Raw genomic sequence first — 13733 nt, forward strand, 5'->3', positions numbered from 1 at the left:
GCATTAAAAAATGCAGATTTCTGGTTTATCCCCACATGTGAAAATTCTGCTGGAGCTGAACAGCAGCTACCCTACCTAGTCCAGGGAGATGTCCTTCCTAGTCCAGGATACCACAGCCCAAATTGACTCTCCTACATTCACTTAAAATCAATGGCTTAGCACTGCATTTGTGCTTATATACTCAATCCACTTTTTCCCATTCTTTTGTCTTTTTTCCAGCTTCTCACTCTTGACTTCAAACACCCATGGTCCCCCTTCACTGCTGAAATTACACCCACCCCATTCTAAAACTTGGCTTAAAAATCCTTTCTCAACAAAACCCCAGCAAAAATAGAAATTCTTAAGTAACATACACATAGAGATTTAATATAAATTTAACATGTATGCTTTAAGAATTGAGGTTTTATTTCCATGAATACTAAAATAACAATACTTATACATAAAATTTTAATTTTGTTCATTCTGATTTTTACTGTGAAAGAAATTTTTTCCAGAACAGGACATTCAAAATGAATTAAGACATGTCTTTAAATCACACAGCCAAAATATATAATAGCTTCAATGGAATACCTTATCTATTTTGCTGGAACAAAAATAGAGAGAGAATGAGGGTAACTGATATAATTATCCTGATTTCACAACCTAACAATCTTTAAAGGCAATTTTAATGAAAGAAATGCTTCTAATATTTAAATCTAGAGAATATTTTAGTGGATATTTAATTCTATCGAATAATGGGACGGAAATTACACAAAGAAAAACTGAGTGCTGGTCTCTGCTCTGCCATAAATAGCTTTGTTACCCTAAGTAAGTCATTGAGTTCTCCCTGGACCTGTTTCATTACCCCTAAACTGCAGAGATGGAAAAAATTGTTCCCCAAATATCTTCCATCTCTAAAATCCTAGGATTTACTCCTTCAAAAGATAAAAGCATAAAAACCAATGTCATACAGACAAGCTTCTTGGTATTAGGTTAGTATAGCTCCTAAATCAGACTGACTTAAAAATCTCTAATTACAGCTTTCAAAGTTCTAACTAAAAATGTTGAAGACTCAGAACTTTGAAAGAATGTGTTTGTATATGTATTTGTGTATATCTTAGTGATCAGAATAAAATATCTTTTGTAAGGTCAACAATTAAACTTAGGGGAAAAAAAAGAAGACAAAAAAACTATAACCATGCCAACCAACCAGTAAATTTTAATATCTCAAAAGAAAATAATTAGAAAATTATATCAAAAAAGTTTTTCCATAATAGAGATTAACAACATTTTTCAAGAACGTGTATTCTGTTTCAGGATATTCCCAAAATAAAGTAATTTGGCCAAAATCAAAATTATCAAATTGCAAGATTGAAAAAAAAAACTTAGAGACTGTTATATTCAGGTAGATCATGCCGTAAGCGAATTGCTTTCAGCTTCTCCACTTCAATTTTTGCTCTTAGTAGCTCTTCCTCTAGCTGCTGCCTTCTTTTCAATCCATCCCTCTTCTCCTGAACATACAATCCAAAATTTTTTTGATTTTCTAAAATTATCTGATGCTCCTCTTTCAACATTTGCAGGATCTGAGGATCATACCCTAATAGTGACCTAAAGTGTTCACCACTCTCATGCCGAAAAAAATCATCTCTCCTTGGAATAGAAGATGGAGACGATGTCATTCTCATATCGACAGAGGAAAGTGAAGGCGACAAGGATCTTTCCATAACATGTACTAATTCATGTTCTTCTCTTTGCTCTAAAGTATCACTCTGTTGAGAATTTAAAACCAGTGGAGGAGGTGGTTTAATGTCTTCTTCTTGCTTCACCTCCACTGTAATAGCAACAGGATGGTGATCCAACATTACCTGTAGTGAACTGGTACCAGCCTGTGCCTCCTCATCCAAGTTTGCACTACAGCACACAAAAAAGCATTATAATATGTAAATCAAATGAAGAAAAAGTGTATATTTATAGCATAATTTTAATATACATTAAATTATAAAGCTTTAAGACTATAAAGTTACAAAACAAAAAAAAATCTTAAACACTTGAAATACATTAAAGTGACTAAGATTGGGATTTCAATAATATATACTCACAGATCTCCCCCATCCTTAACTTTAAAATTGTGCTTTTAAGGAGCAGGAAATTATAAATATTATAGAAGGCCAATGAAGAAAATAAAAAAGAAAAGCCAGTTTTCATGTTGTCAAACAGACACCAATCTTTCCCACAACCCTAAGGTTTTCAAATGGTGTAAAGAGCCATTTAATGCATTCTCAGTCTTATTATCCCCATACCTTAGCCCCAGACCTCCGGCTTCTGCTCTCCTGGACTGATTTTAAAACCACGAAGGCCCATAACTTCTAAAAGGACAGTGAAAGGCCATCTATGGGAGGTACTGATTTCTGCATTTGCCCACAAAATAAAACATAAAGATTGTATATGGCTTTGGGATATGCTCAACTACTGGAGGTTATCCTAACTTTCTTATTTCAGATGCCTTTATCTGATAGGAAAAACTTCCCTTTTACCTATCCTGAACCACATGACTCAGTTGCTCTTTAAGTCTTTCAATCACTGGTCAGGTAAAGTTCACAAGAGCAATGGTTTTAATCCATAACTGTATATTCAGTACCTAGTAGGTACTGTACTTAGAACCTAGTAGGTGCTCATTATGTGTTGAATGACTGAAAAAAAACAAACTAAATGATTTTTTAATGAAACATTTTTAATGGCCTATACAGATATATTAAATAAAGGTTTATTAAATTTACACATAATTTCCACCAAATATGCATTCCCAGTGGAGACAACTACAGCTTTAGCATAATTTAAGCTTCAACATAACAAGTTATGATATTATAAATGCAATAAACCTTAGAATTCTGTTTTATAAACATAATTTTATGTATAACATGAAGCTGTGAATCAAAAATATCTGCTCCTTGAAGTTGTTTTTTTTAATTAATGCTTCTGCCTAACTTAAAAATAAAAGTTATAAAGGGAAATTAGATTATTGAACATTATGGAAATATTTTATTTAATATTATTTAGAGAAGATTTTATATATAATAAGAAACATAATTAAAAGAATACATTCTACATGGATGATTAAAATGCTGGAACAAGTTCAAGCAGAATGCATAGAAAAAGATTAAAATTACCCATACGTTACTTACTAATGGCATTAAATTGCCAGAAATATCAGATATTTATCTAAGAGACAAAATGAAACATATATATAGTATATAATAAAAAATCTATTTGTAGGTTATATAAATTCATTTTTGTTCTTGTCTCTGTCTCATTTTATTATTTCCAAAAACAAAACAATTAATTATAAATGTAATTGAAAGTAGCAAGCTCTGCTTCTATTAATAGCTCTGCTAAAACCTGGAATGGGAAAAGGTTAAAATTGCATATGAAAATTAAGTTTTTAAAACCACATAATTACTATTTCAAATTAGTATGTAAAATAGAGTATAAACATAGACATAATACTTCCAAGTAAATTAAAAATATGCCTTATATCTGGAACATTCCATTCCATTTTAGCTAAAACATTACAACTAAGGCATAACAATGTAAAAAGGGAGAAAAAAAGCTTTAGAGCAGGTCACAAAAATGACAGAGAAGGACTTGAGAATCAGAACTTTGAAGATCAGTTTACAAAAACACAAAATATAAACTGATATTAGGAAGAGGTAAAAATAAAGACATAAGTCAATGTGAGTTACAGAAAATAAATAGCCTTACAAAACAGGTAGATATTTTTAAGTATGTTAACGCAAACACTAGTATTTTCCTTATTAAAAAGGAAGAGTTTGGTAAGATTAACAGGCATATTTATGTAGAAGTATAGTTAAGATTATAGAATAATTATAAACTTCTGAGATGATTAAGATTCAAGGATGATGTCAAATAAATATAAGCACATTAAATATATATATAAAAGAAATAAGCTAATACGGAGAAAATGTCAGTGTAGACACAGTAACGTAAGAATTTAAAAGGCATGTTTCTTATATTCTTCCCTTTAAAACCTAACAAATTGGTATTATTTAAGCCATAGGTATAGAAATGCACAAATCAACTCATTTTTATCAGAGAAATGTTGATATCCCAAAAGATTTTTCGTGTGAATATTGTAAATATTCACACACACAAATAGTCAAAATGTAACCAGATACTTGTATATTTATACATTATTTTTCTTCTACTCACTGTATTTTTAAAATATGCAACTAACTAAAATTACAGTTTCTACATGTCGTTTTCAAATTATAAAAACCTATACCTACTAACCAAAGGGTACAGTTTTATACCTGCAATGCAAAAACACTTTTCTCCATGGTTCGAGGGGGAGAAAATTCTGCATAAGTAGCATAGTATAAAACAATTTTACTGTGTAGTTTTCTGGATATCCAGCTATTGGGATTTCATAATTTGTCATCACAGTGAACATTTTAACCAGTGGCCCCAAGAATTAATCCACTGTGTATTCATGTCCCGGATTCCCACTGGTGATATTTTTTTACTATGCTATCAAGTAGAAATAAGCAGTATCTGGTAAGAAGCCAGGCTCAAAAATACTTTCCTAGTAAATTACCAAAATAACATATGCACTTGGCTACAAAGTGGTTTTTTTCTGTTTCTCTCCTAATTTCAAAGGGATTTCATAGTAATCAATAATTTGCTTATATAATGCCTCTTCCACCAATAGAAAAGCACATTGTGTAAAGCTTTGTTTGAAAGGCTCCTCAAACTAACAAGGAGTTTACAATTTGTTTAAATTACCCTAAATGGTTCAGAATAAGAATGTAGCTGCCATTTTTATATTTTGCCAGAGGTAACAATCTGAATTAGTGGCAAGATAATACTTTTGAAAATTCCAAGGCAAATAGTTACATAGAACACAAGTTTAACCAAAAAATTGCTTCTAACTCTAAAAAAACCCAGTTGCTCTTAGGGGTATTTTAAAATTCATAATTTGATACCCTTGCAAAGCAGTAAGAGAAAGCTTACTCTTTCCTATATGACCCAAGATCAAAGTGAAACTAGACCATTAAGGAATAAAAACAACAACAAAAAAAAACTTTTAATTTTATTAAGTAAACTGAATCCCTAATTAGACATTAACTCCCTTTAGTTGTGTTCATCTTTATTTTAAACGTGTTAGAAAAATAATTTAAACTGTCTTCATATACACAATCATGCCATTAACAAGTTTACTTATTGATTTTAGTTATATTTGTTAGTTAACGTATATTCAATAAGTGTAGACAATGACAATTCATAAAAAAGCAAGGTCCCATTTCTCTAGAAACTGCTAACTTTATATAAATTTTATATAAAATTGAAAATTCCAGTGAAATGTAATCTTAAATGAGAAAAAAAGTATCTCTCAGAAGCAAACTAAATAATTTAATTTTAAAGCTTAAGAAGTTTATGAAGTGATGTCACAAATTTCAACCCACTTATTCCTCCCTAACCTTTACTTTTAGAAACTACAGGAGGGAAGGGGGAGGGGAAGACAGTAAAAAGTAGCTTAAATACAACAGAAAAATTCCTCATAGCCTCACTTTTCTCTTTTTAAAAAATGCAAAACAAAGACACTATTCATTGCTCCCGTTGTGGGGATGCTTACTATGCATATCTCTATCACGACTAAGCCAAAGCCCAATAGATAGGAGGCGCCATAATTTTCCATAACAAAACAAAATAAAGCTTACCTTTGTATGTGGTTCCTGTCTCTTACCAGGCAAAAACTGGAAATCTGGGGAATCATCTCCATAACTTTCTTGGTTGGCTCAGAAATATTGCTTTTAAAATCTGATTGGGTCTCTTTTTGCTGCAATAGCTCCTGTTTGGCATATTCTTTGAGCCTTTTATAAAGGGTGCGTAGGCCCTGTGCTGTTCGAGGAGGGCGGTCTACTCCAATTGCATTATAGTTAACTGCTATGATATCCCAACATCTATTCTTTTCTACTATTACTGAATGTTTATTAGTGTGTTCTTCGAGAATTTTCACATATGGCTTCACAAGCTTTAGCAAATCAAGCTTTTCAGATAAGGTAAAATTGGAAGATCTAGCCTTTCCTACCATTGTTCTTTTCAAATTAAGTAGGCAGTTTCTGAAACCACCATGCAGCCTTCAGCTCTGCTCAGCTCTTTTCACAAACAGAAAAAGATCAGGCTTAACTAGGCTAGCCTCATTTAGGCCCACGCCTACAGGGGAGGGTTTATTAAAATTCCTCCAGCTTAAGCTGACGCAGGTTCAGGAAATCTGCTTAAGCCAAGCCTGACCTACATAAAGCTTCTCACTGAAGAAGACAGGAAGGCACAAGCAAAACACACTTGTGTATAAAGGGAACAGCTCGAGACAGGATTTAATACACAAAGGTCTAGAGATAAGCATGGAACACAGCTAAAAATTAGCTAATTTAGTGAGAATATCAAATTTCACACATGTATGCCTAGCTGACAGACTGAACTGCATTGCAGGATCACTTTAATAAAAACAAAAGAGGAACTGTTTTGTGCTATTTATTTACAAATCCAGTAGACAGAAAACTAAAAGATAGGAGTGGTGAATGTAGTAATTCCTAACAGAGCCTCTCATCACTGTTTCTGAGCTGAGTGTTCTCCCTTACAAAATCTGCATAATGCTGGATCTGCTGTCAATCAGGAATTGCATATCCTCTAGCTAGTTAGGTTACACCCAGACCCAGACTCCACAGTAAAGCTAAGCTTCTCCTTCATTTTACAGTCTACATTAGCCTCTGCATATTTTTTTCAGTTAAGAAAAAATTTTTATAGAACACTCAATCTAAAAAGCAGGTAAAAATCATGTTTTTAAAGCAATGGATTATTCTAGCCGTAATGTATGTGAATTTGCTAGCCTGCCTTATCATGTGTAAAAAAATCACTATTCATGATGAGAAACAGTATAATCACGCCTTAAGACTCCACATACGAAATCGCATTTGCTATTATAATAGAGCCAGATTTTTTATTTAGCTATATTCACACAGTTTGGACTATGAAAGGAAACAGCTAGTCTAGCCATTTTCAAGGCCACCAGTTTCAGTGCTTAGAATATATTTGTTAATCCCAGTATGAAAATATATGATACATAATAATGTAAGCAAGACAAACCTATTTTCTCACAATATACATGTTTTTCCAGATAGGGGAATAAATTAGAACATACTTGAACATAGTTCTATCCAATAAAACTATTATTGAACAACTGTGATAGAGAGGTAGGAAAAATAAATTGTTTTTAATTACTGACCACGTATATAAATGCTCCCAGGCACTGTGCAAGACCCAATGAAATCAAAAATGAATCTAGATACAGCACCTATCCAGGGAACTGTAGTTCCACAGAAATGCTATAAATTCTCAATTATCTTGTTTTTCATTCTTTTAACAATGGAGAAGCAAATTAAATTTACTGAGCTCTTACTGCGAACCCATGTGTTAAAAGCTTTAAGTGTATTATCTTTCAGAAGACAGTGAAAGATTGCTGGATGTTCTATGGAATGCTAGGTGTTGTCTGGTATACCCTACTGAGTAATTTGATTCCATAATAGTTCTACCCTTTCATTATCTTTGAGCAGTTTCACAGCTCTGTAAATTGTAGAAATCAGTAATGCAAATGATTCTTGTCCATAGAGATGCAAAAAGAAAATCGACCTGCCCCAACAACGACTGGACCACAGGTACTCAAAATCATTCTAGCCTTTTCTGAGCTTTTAGAACATTAAAAGAGAACCAAAGAAAGAACATAGGGTATATACTTTATTTAGGTAATTATTTTGTTATTTTCAGAAGAAATACAGGTATTACAGAACACAGGGTATATACTTTAGATAATTATTTTGTTATTTTCAGAAGAAATACAGGTATTATGTTAAGAATGAAATACTACTAAAATATGAAAAAATGTTCAATCTCACTAGTTATCAGGGAAATGTATACTAAAAATGATTTTCATTCATAGATTAGCAAAAATTTTTAAGACTTAAAATGCCAAGAGTGAGGCCGGGCTCAGTGGCACATGGGCCTGTAATACCACAGTTTTGAGAGGCCAAGGATTACTTGAGCACAGAAGTTCAAGACCAGACTGGGCAACATGGAGAAACCCCATGTCTACAAAAAATACAAAAATTAGCCAGGTATGGTGGCATGTGCCTGTAGTTCCAGCTATTCGGGAACCTGAAGTGGAAGGATCACTTGAGCTCAAGAGGTTGAGGCTGCACTAAGCCATGATCATGCCACTGCACTCCAGCCTCGGTGACAGAGCGAGACCCTGCCTCAAAAAAAGAAAAAAAAGAAGACTCCAAGAGTGGAAAAGGATAAAAGGGAAAGACTACTCTTCTGTACCACTGAAGGGAGTGTAAAATGACATTTTGGATGGTGATCTGGGAGTATCTACTAATATTTTACATGAGTAGGAAATCCTCTAAAATTGTGGTAATTTTATGTCTCAGAATCTACCTTAGAAAAATACTCAAAATGCACATGGGAGCAACAAAGCATTCTTTGTAGTTGCATACAGTGGAAGCAATCTAAAAGCACATCAGTTGGAGTTAAAAGCATACAATACATCCATATCATGGTCTACTCCAGGCAGCATTAAAATGAAAGACGCAGATCATAGTGTGTTTGAATATATCATGCTGTTAACGAAAAGAGTCAAACTCTGTATAAAATATTTTTAGAGATTGATTCTGAGCCAAATATGAGTGACCATGGCCCAAGACACAGCCCTCAGGTGGCCCTGAGAACATGTGCCAAGGTGGTTCGGGTATAGCTTAGTTTTATATATTTTAGTATGAGACATTAACCAAATACATTTAAGAAATACATCGGTTTAGTTCAGAAAAGCAGGACAATTCAAGGTGGGGGCGGGGGGGCGGGGGGTGGCGCGGCGTTCCGGGCTATAAACGTTTTCTGGTTTACAATTGGTTGAGTTTATCTGAAGACCTGGGATCAATAGAAAGGAAATGTATGTTCAGGTTAAGATAAAGGATTGTAGGCACCAAGTTTTATTGTGCAGAGGAAGCTCTCAGATAGCAGACTTCAGAGAGAACAGGTTGTATACTGTTTATTATCAGACCTAAAAGAGTGCCTGGCTCTTAGTTGATTATCTCCTGGATCTAGAAAGGAAGGAAGGAAAACAAGGGGAAAAGTGGATTCTCTACAGAATGTGGATTTTTCCTACAAGGGATGGCTTTGCAGGACCATTTCAAGATATGGCAGAGAAACATGTTTTGGGGTAAAATATTTTTATTTTCTTCCATGTTATGCCAGAGTCAGATTGGAAAGTAAGTCATGATATATAGGGTTAAATAAAACCATCTGATGAGAATGTATGGTTTATACAGCATGATTCCCCAGACCCCTTAGATAGGAATTTGGGCAAGATTAAAAAAAAAAAATCAGAGCTTAGTCCTCAATGCAGACAGCACAAATTAGTGATAACCTATGTACATTGTAATTGATGATTAATCTGAAATATTACTGTTTTGATTATGTTACAATAAAATTATCTTTCTAGTTTAAAAATAGAATGGACAAGTTTTAAAATTAAAAGAAGCTATACTACTGATGCAGAATTGAGTGGAAAATACTATGCAGGACTTTCTAAAGCAGACTATGAAAAGGTTATCATGGATACAGTTGTGAAGAACATTACGAATATATGTGTACATGCTATGAATCACTGCCAGTTTATGGAACTGGTAAAAGAAATTGAATAATTTTTTGTTCTTTGCCAATGCTCGTTGGTGTAGTCATAGAGTTTTATGAAGAATCATTGTGCTGTCTGAGAGTGAAAAACTCAAACTGTTTTTCCTCTGCTCTCACACCACAACAATCAACACGGAAGACTTGTGTGACCAAATGTGTGGGAGTTTCTCCCCACACACCAAGCAAGAAGTAAGTTCTGCAGTGGAGAGGAGCTGGGTATCCTCTAATTCAACTTTCCAACACTATCAGGAGATAGTGTTAGATCTCAAAGGTTAAGAGCTCAGTACCACAAACCCCATGGCCCCACCTGAGGGAAGAGAGAGACCCTCTCATATTGTTTTATATTGTTTTATACTCAGTACCTGTTTTAAGAAAAAAACAACGAAGTGAAATCAAAGACAGGCAGCCCGGGGCCAGGTCCAAAACCAGGCCTGGGCCTGCCTGGCCTAAACCTAGTAGTTAAAAATTAACTGATGACTTAGAATCCGATGTTACCCATAGATTCCAGGCATTGTATGAAAGAACATTGTGAAACTCCCTGCTCTGTTCTGTCTCACTCTGACCACTGGTGCATGCAGCCCCTGTCACGTACCCCCTGCTTGCTCAAATCAATCACAACCCTTTCATGTGAAATCTTTAGTGTTGTGAGTCCTTAAAAGGGACAGAAATTGTGCACTCAGGGAGCTCGGATCTTAAGACAGTAGCTTGCCGATGCTCCCAGCTGAATAAAGCCCTTCCTTCTACAACTCGGTGTCTGAGAGGTTTTGTCTGTGGCTCGTCCTGCTACACACCAGTCACAAGTCTGGGCCTCCAGAACATCTAATCCAAAAGCTTCAAGTTGGGGTTCCCACAATCCCCTCTGGGTTCTATTAGTTTGCTAGAGTGGTCACAGAACTCCAGAAACACGCTTACCAGTTTATTATAAAGGATATTACAAAGGATACAAATGAACAGCCAGATGTAAGAGATGCATAGGGCAAGTTATGGTGGAAGGGACACAAAGTTTCCATGCCCACCCCAGGCACAACCCCCTGAAACCTCCACTTGTTCAGCTCTCTCGAAGCTCTACAACACAGGGCTTTGGGCTTTTTATGAAAGCTTAATTACATAGGCATGACTGATTAAATCATTGGCCACTGGTGATCAGTTTAACCCTCAGCCTCTCTCCTCTCCCCAGAGATAGGGGTGAGGCTGAACGTTCCAACTCTCTAATGGTGCCTTGGTCTTTCACGTAACCAACTCACATCCTGAAACTACCTAGGGGCTGTCAGCCATCAATCAATCACTAGCACACAAACAGACATTACTTTGGAGGTCATAAGGATTTTAGGAGTTGTATACCAGGGAAACGGGGTCGAAGGCCAAATATATATTCCACAATATCACATATTATTAACTTCAGTTGGAGATTTTTGTGAAACAAAATGTTTACAAAACAGTCAATAAACAAAGGCAAAAAAATCAACCTAAATGTCCATCAACAGATGAATAAAGAAAATGAACTGCATATACACAATGGAATATTATTTGGTTATAAAAAATGAAATCCTGTCATTTGCAGCAACATGGATGGAACTGGAAGTCATTATGCTAAGTGAAATAACCCAAGCACGGAAAGACAAATACCGTATGTTCTCTCTCACATGTGGGAGCTAAAAGGGTGAAATCTCATGGAAGTAGAGACTTGATTAGTGGTTGCCAGAGGCTGGGAAGGAGAGGTGGGGATTAAGAGAGGTTGGTTAATGGGTACAAAAAGTACAGTTAAAAGCCGGGCGCAGTGGCTCATGCCTGTAATCCCAGCACTTTGGGAGGCTAAGGCAGGCAGATCACGAGGTCAGGAGATCAAGACTATCCTGGCTAACATGGCGAAACCCCGCCTCTACTACTAAAAATACAAAACATTAGCCAGGCGTGGTGGCAGGCGCCTGTAATCCCAGCTACTCGGGAGGCCGAGGCAGGAGAATGGCGTGAACCCAGGAGGCGGAGCTTGCCGTGAGCCAAGATCGCGCCACCGCACTCCAGCCTGGGCGACAGAGTGAGACTCTGTCTCAAAAAAAAAAAAAAAAAAAAAAAAAGTACAGTTAAATAGAAAGAATAAGATCTAGTGTTCAATAATATAATACAGTGACTATAGTTAACAATTTATTGTACAGTTCAAAATAGAAGAATTGGGATGTTCCCAACATAAAAAATGTTTGAGGTGATGGCTGTCCTCATCACTCTTGTAAAAGAAAATAAAATCTTAGGACCCCAAACTCATTATACCAAAGGGAAAGTTAAACCTAGAAAATCAGTCATGCAACACTGCCTTTCCTTCCTCCTCTTTCCCTGCAGAGCTATAATTTCACAACCCTGTGTCACAGCATTACACGTTAAGTCAGGGTCCCGCAATGGCAAAAGGACATATACCTCCCTCACAAATTTCTCACAAGAAAATCCCTTCCTAGTCACTAAACCTTTCAGGATACATATCCCCTATAAAACCAGCACATGCCAATTGTAACCTTGGGTGTGCAACCTAAGTTTAACTCTTAAAACAGTTCTGTTAAATCTCACGCTGAAAATGTCAATTACAAGCTTACCTTCTTAGGTACAGAACAGGGACAAGACAAAAAATCACTCCTTCGATCAAGTCTTTTGCAGGGACATGAGTGGAGATGGAAGCCATTATCGTCAGCCAACTAATACAGGAACAGAAGACCAAATATCGCATGTTCTCACTTATAAGTGGGAGGTGAATGATGAGAACGCATGGACACATTGTGGGGAACAACACACACTGGGGCCTATAGGGATGGTCGGGAGAGCATCAGGAAGAATAAATAATGAATGTTGGCTTAATACCTAGGTGATGGGATGACGTGTGCAGCAAACCACCAGAGCACACATCTACCTATGTAACAAACCTGCATATCCTGCACATGTACCCCTGAACTTGAAATAAATGTTTAAGAAAAATAATAACAGTAATAACCCAAGGGAATAAAATGAAATTATCAAAAAAAAAAAAAATCACTCCTTCGGCTACCCCGAGATGGGTGCATAACTGACTCTTTCCTCTACTCCATCTTTTCAAATGTTTACCTTACCTTATGTAAAACACAGATTTACTGAGCACTAATTAGAGCCTCACAAAAATGTAACCATTTGTCTCACTGCCTCTCTTACCTTCCTTTGTCCCTTCTGCTTGCTCTTTATTCTTCAATACTGAGTTCCAGAAACCCTCTTTTGGAAAGCACAGGTAACAGATGCTCCTGTGACTTGTGTTTTTCCCAGGTGCATCCTTAAACTTTGGCTTAATAAACTCTGATTGAGTCACATTTTTGGTTAATACACTGATTTGATCATTACACATTGTATGCATATATGAAAATATCACATGCACCCTCAAAATATGTACAACTATTATATATCAATAAATAAAAATAAACTGTAAAAATAAAAAATATACAAGTTTACCAATTTTTTGAGTCTTCATTTACTTATGAAGGCTCCTGTATCATATAAAATTTGTATCAAATTTTATGCTTATGAAATACAATAGAAAAATGGATGTAGAATACAGATAACTTAATGAATAAAACACAAATGTCCAACATACAAAGAACTCAACTTCACAAGTAAACAGGGAGACACAAAAGATAACAGTAGGTCTTCCTCATTCAGTTGGCAAAAGTTAAAAAGTTTAGTAACATGTGTTGAAGAAGTTGGGAAAAAAAATTCTCTCATACACTAATGATGGCAGTCATTTTGGAAGGCAACTTGGCAGACCATATTAAAGTGTAATGCAAACACATTATGATCTGACAACTCCTGAGAAATACATGCATATGTTCACAAGACCACATGCATAAGGATATTCCCTGCAGAGGTTTTAACAGTAAAAAAAAAAAAAAACCAAAAACAACCATGATGTATTCATACCATGGCATATTTTGCAGCAATTAAAAAGAATAAGGTGGATCTACGTGTTCTAAAATGAAAACAAAAAA

At 35.4% G+C, this 13733-nt stretch overlaps 2 protein-coding genes across 6 annotated transcripts in view; both read right to left on the reverse strand.

The window, feature by feature from the left end:
- The window catches only part of RAD54B (RAD54 homolog B), a 126719-nt gene that overhangs the window by 82433 nt on the left and 30553 nt on the right, over window positions 1–13733 (reverse strand). The window contains exon 4 of one of the 5 annotated variants that reach the window (XM_054498683.1): window positions 1179–1890. The exons of the other annotated variants lie outside the window; for them this stretch is intronic. Coding sequence (XP_054354658.1) covers window positions 1841–1890 — 50 coding nt within the window. The 3' untranslated portion in view covers window positions 1179–1840. Of the gene's footprint in view, window positions 1–1178; window positions 1891–13733 lie in introns of those variants that run through there. 5 annotated transcript variants of the gene reach the window in all.
- On the reverse strand, window positions 1179–6452 carry FSBP (fibrinogen silencer binding protein). The gene is made up of 2 exons (XM_054498684.2): window positions 5715–6452; window positions 1179–1890 (listed from the first exon to the last, which is right to left on the reverse strand). The coding sequence occupies exons 1-2, from the start codon at window positions 6086–6088 to the stop codon at window positions 1365–1367; spliced, it is 900 nt and encodes a 299-aa protein (XP_054354659.1). The 5' UTR covers window positions 6089–6452; the 3' UTR covers window positions 1179–1364.

This window comes from Pongo pygmaeus, chromosome 7 (assembly GCF_028885625.2).
Source record: "Pongo pygmaeus isolate AG05252 chromosome 7, NHGRI_mPonPyg2-v2.0_pri, whole genome shotgun sequence".
Classification (NCBI taxonomy): domain Eukaryota; kingdom Metazoa; phylum Chordata; class Mammalia; order Primates; family Hominidae; genus Pongo; species Pongo pygmaeus.

Coding starts and splice junctions, on each gene's coding strand:
- FSBP (XM_054498684.2), bottom strand. CDS start 6,088: ATGGTAGGAAAGGCTAGATCTTCCAATTTTACCTTATCTGAAAAGCTT. Junction 1,891..5,714: donor GACAGGAACCACATACAAAG/GTAAGCTTTATT, acceptor TGTGTGCTGTAG/TGCAAACTTGGATGAGGAGG.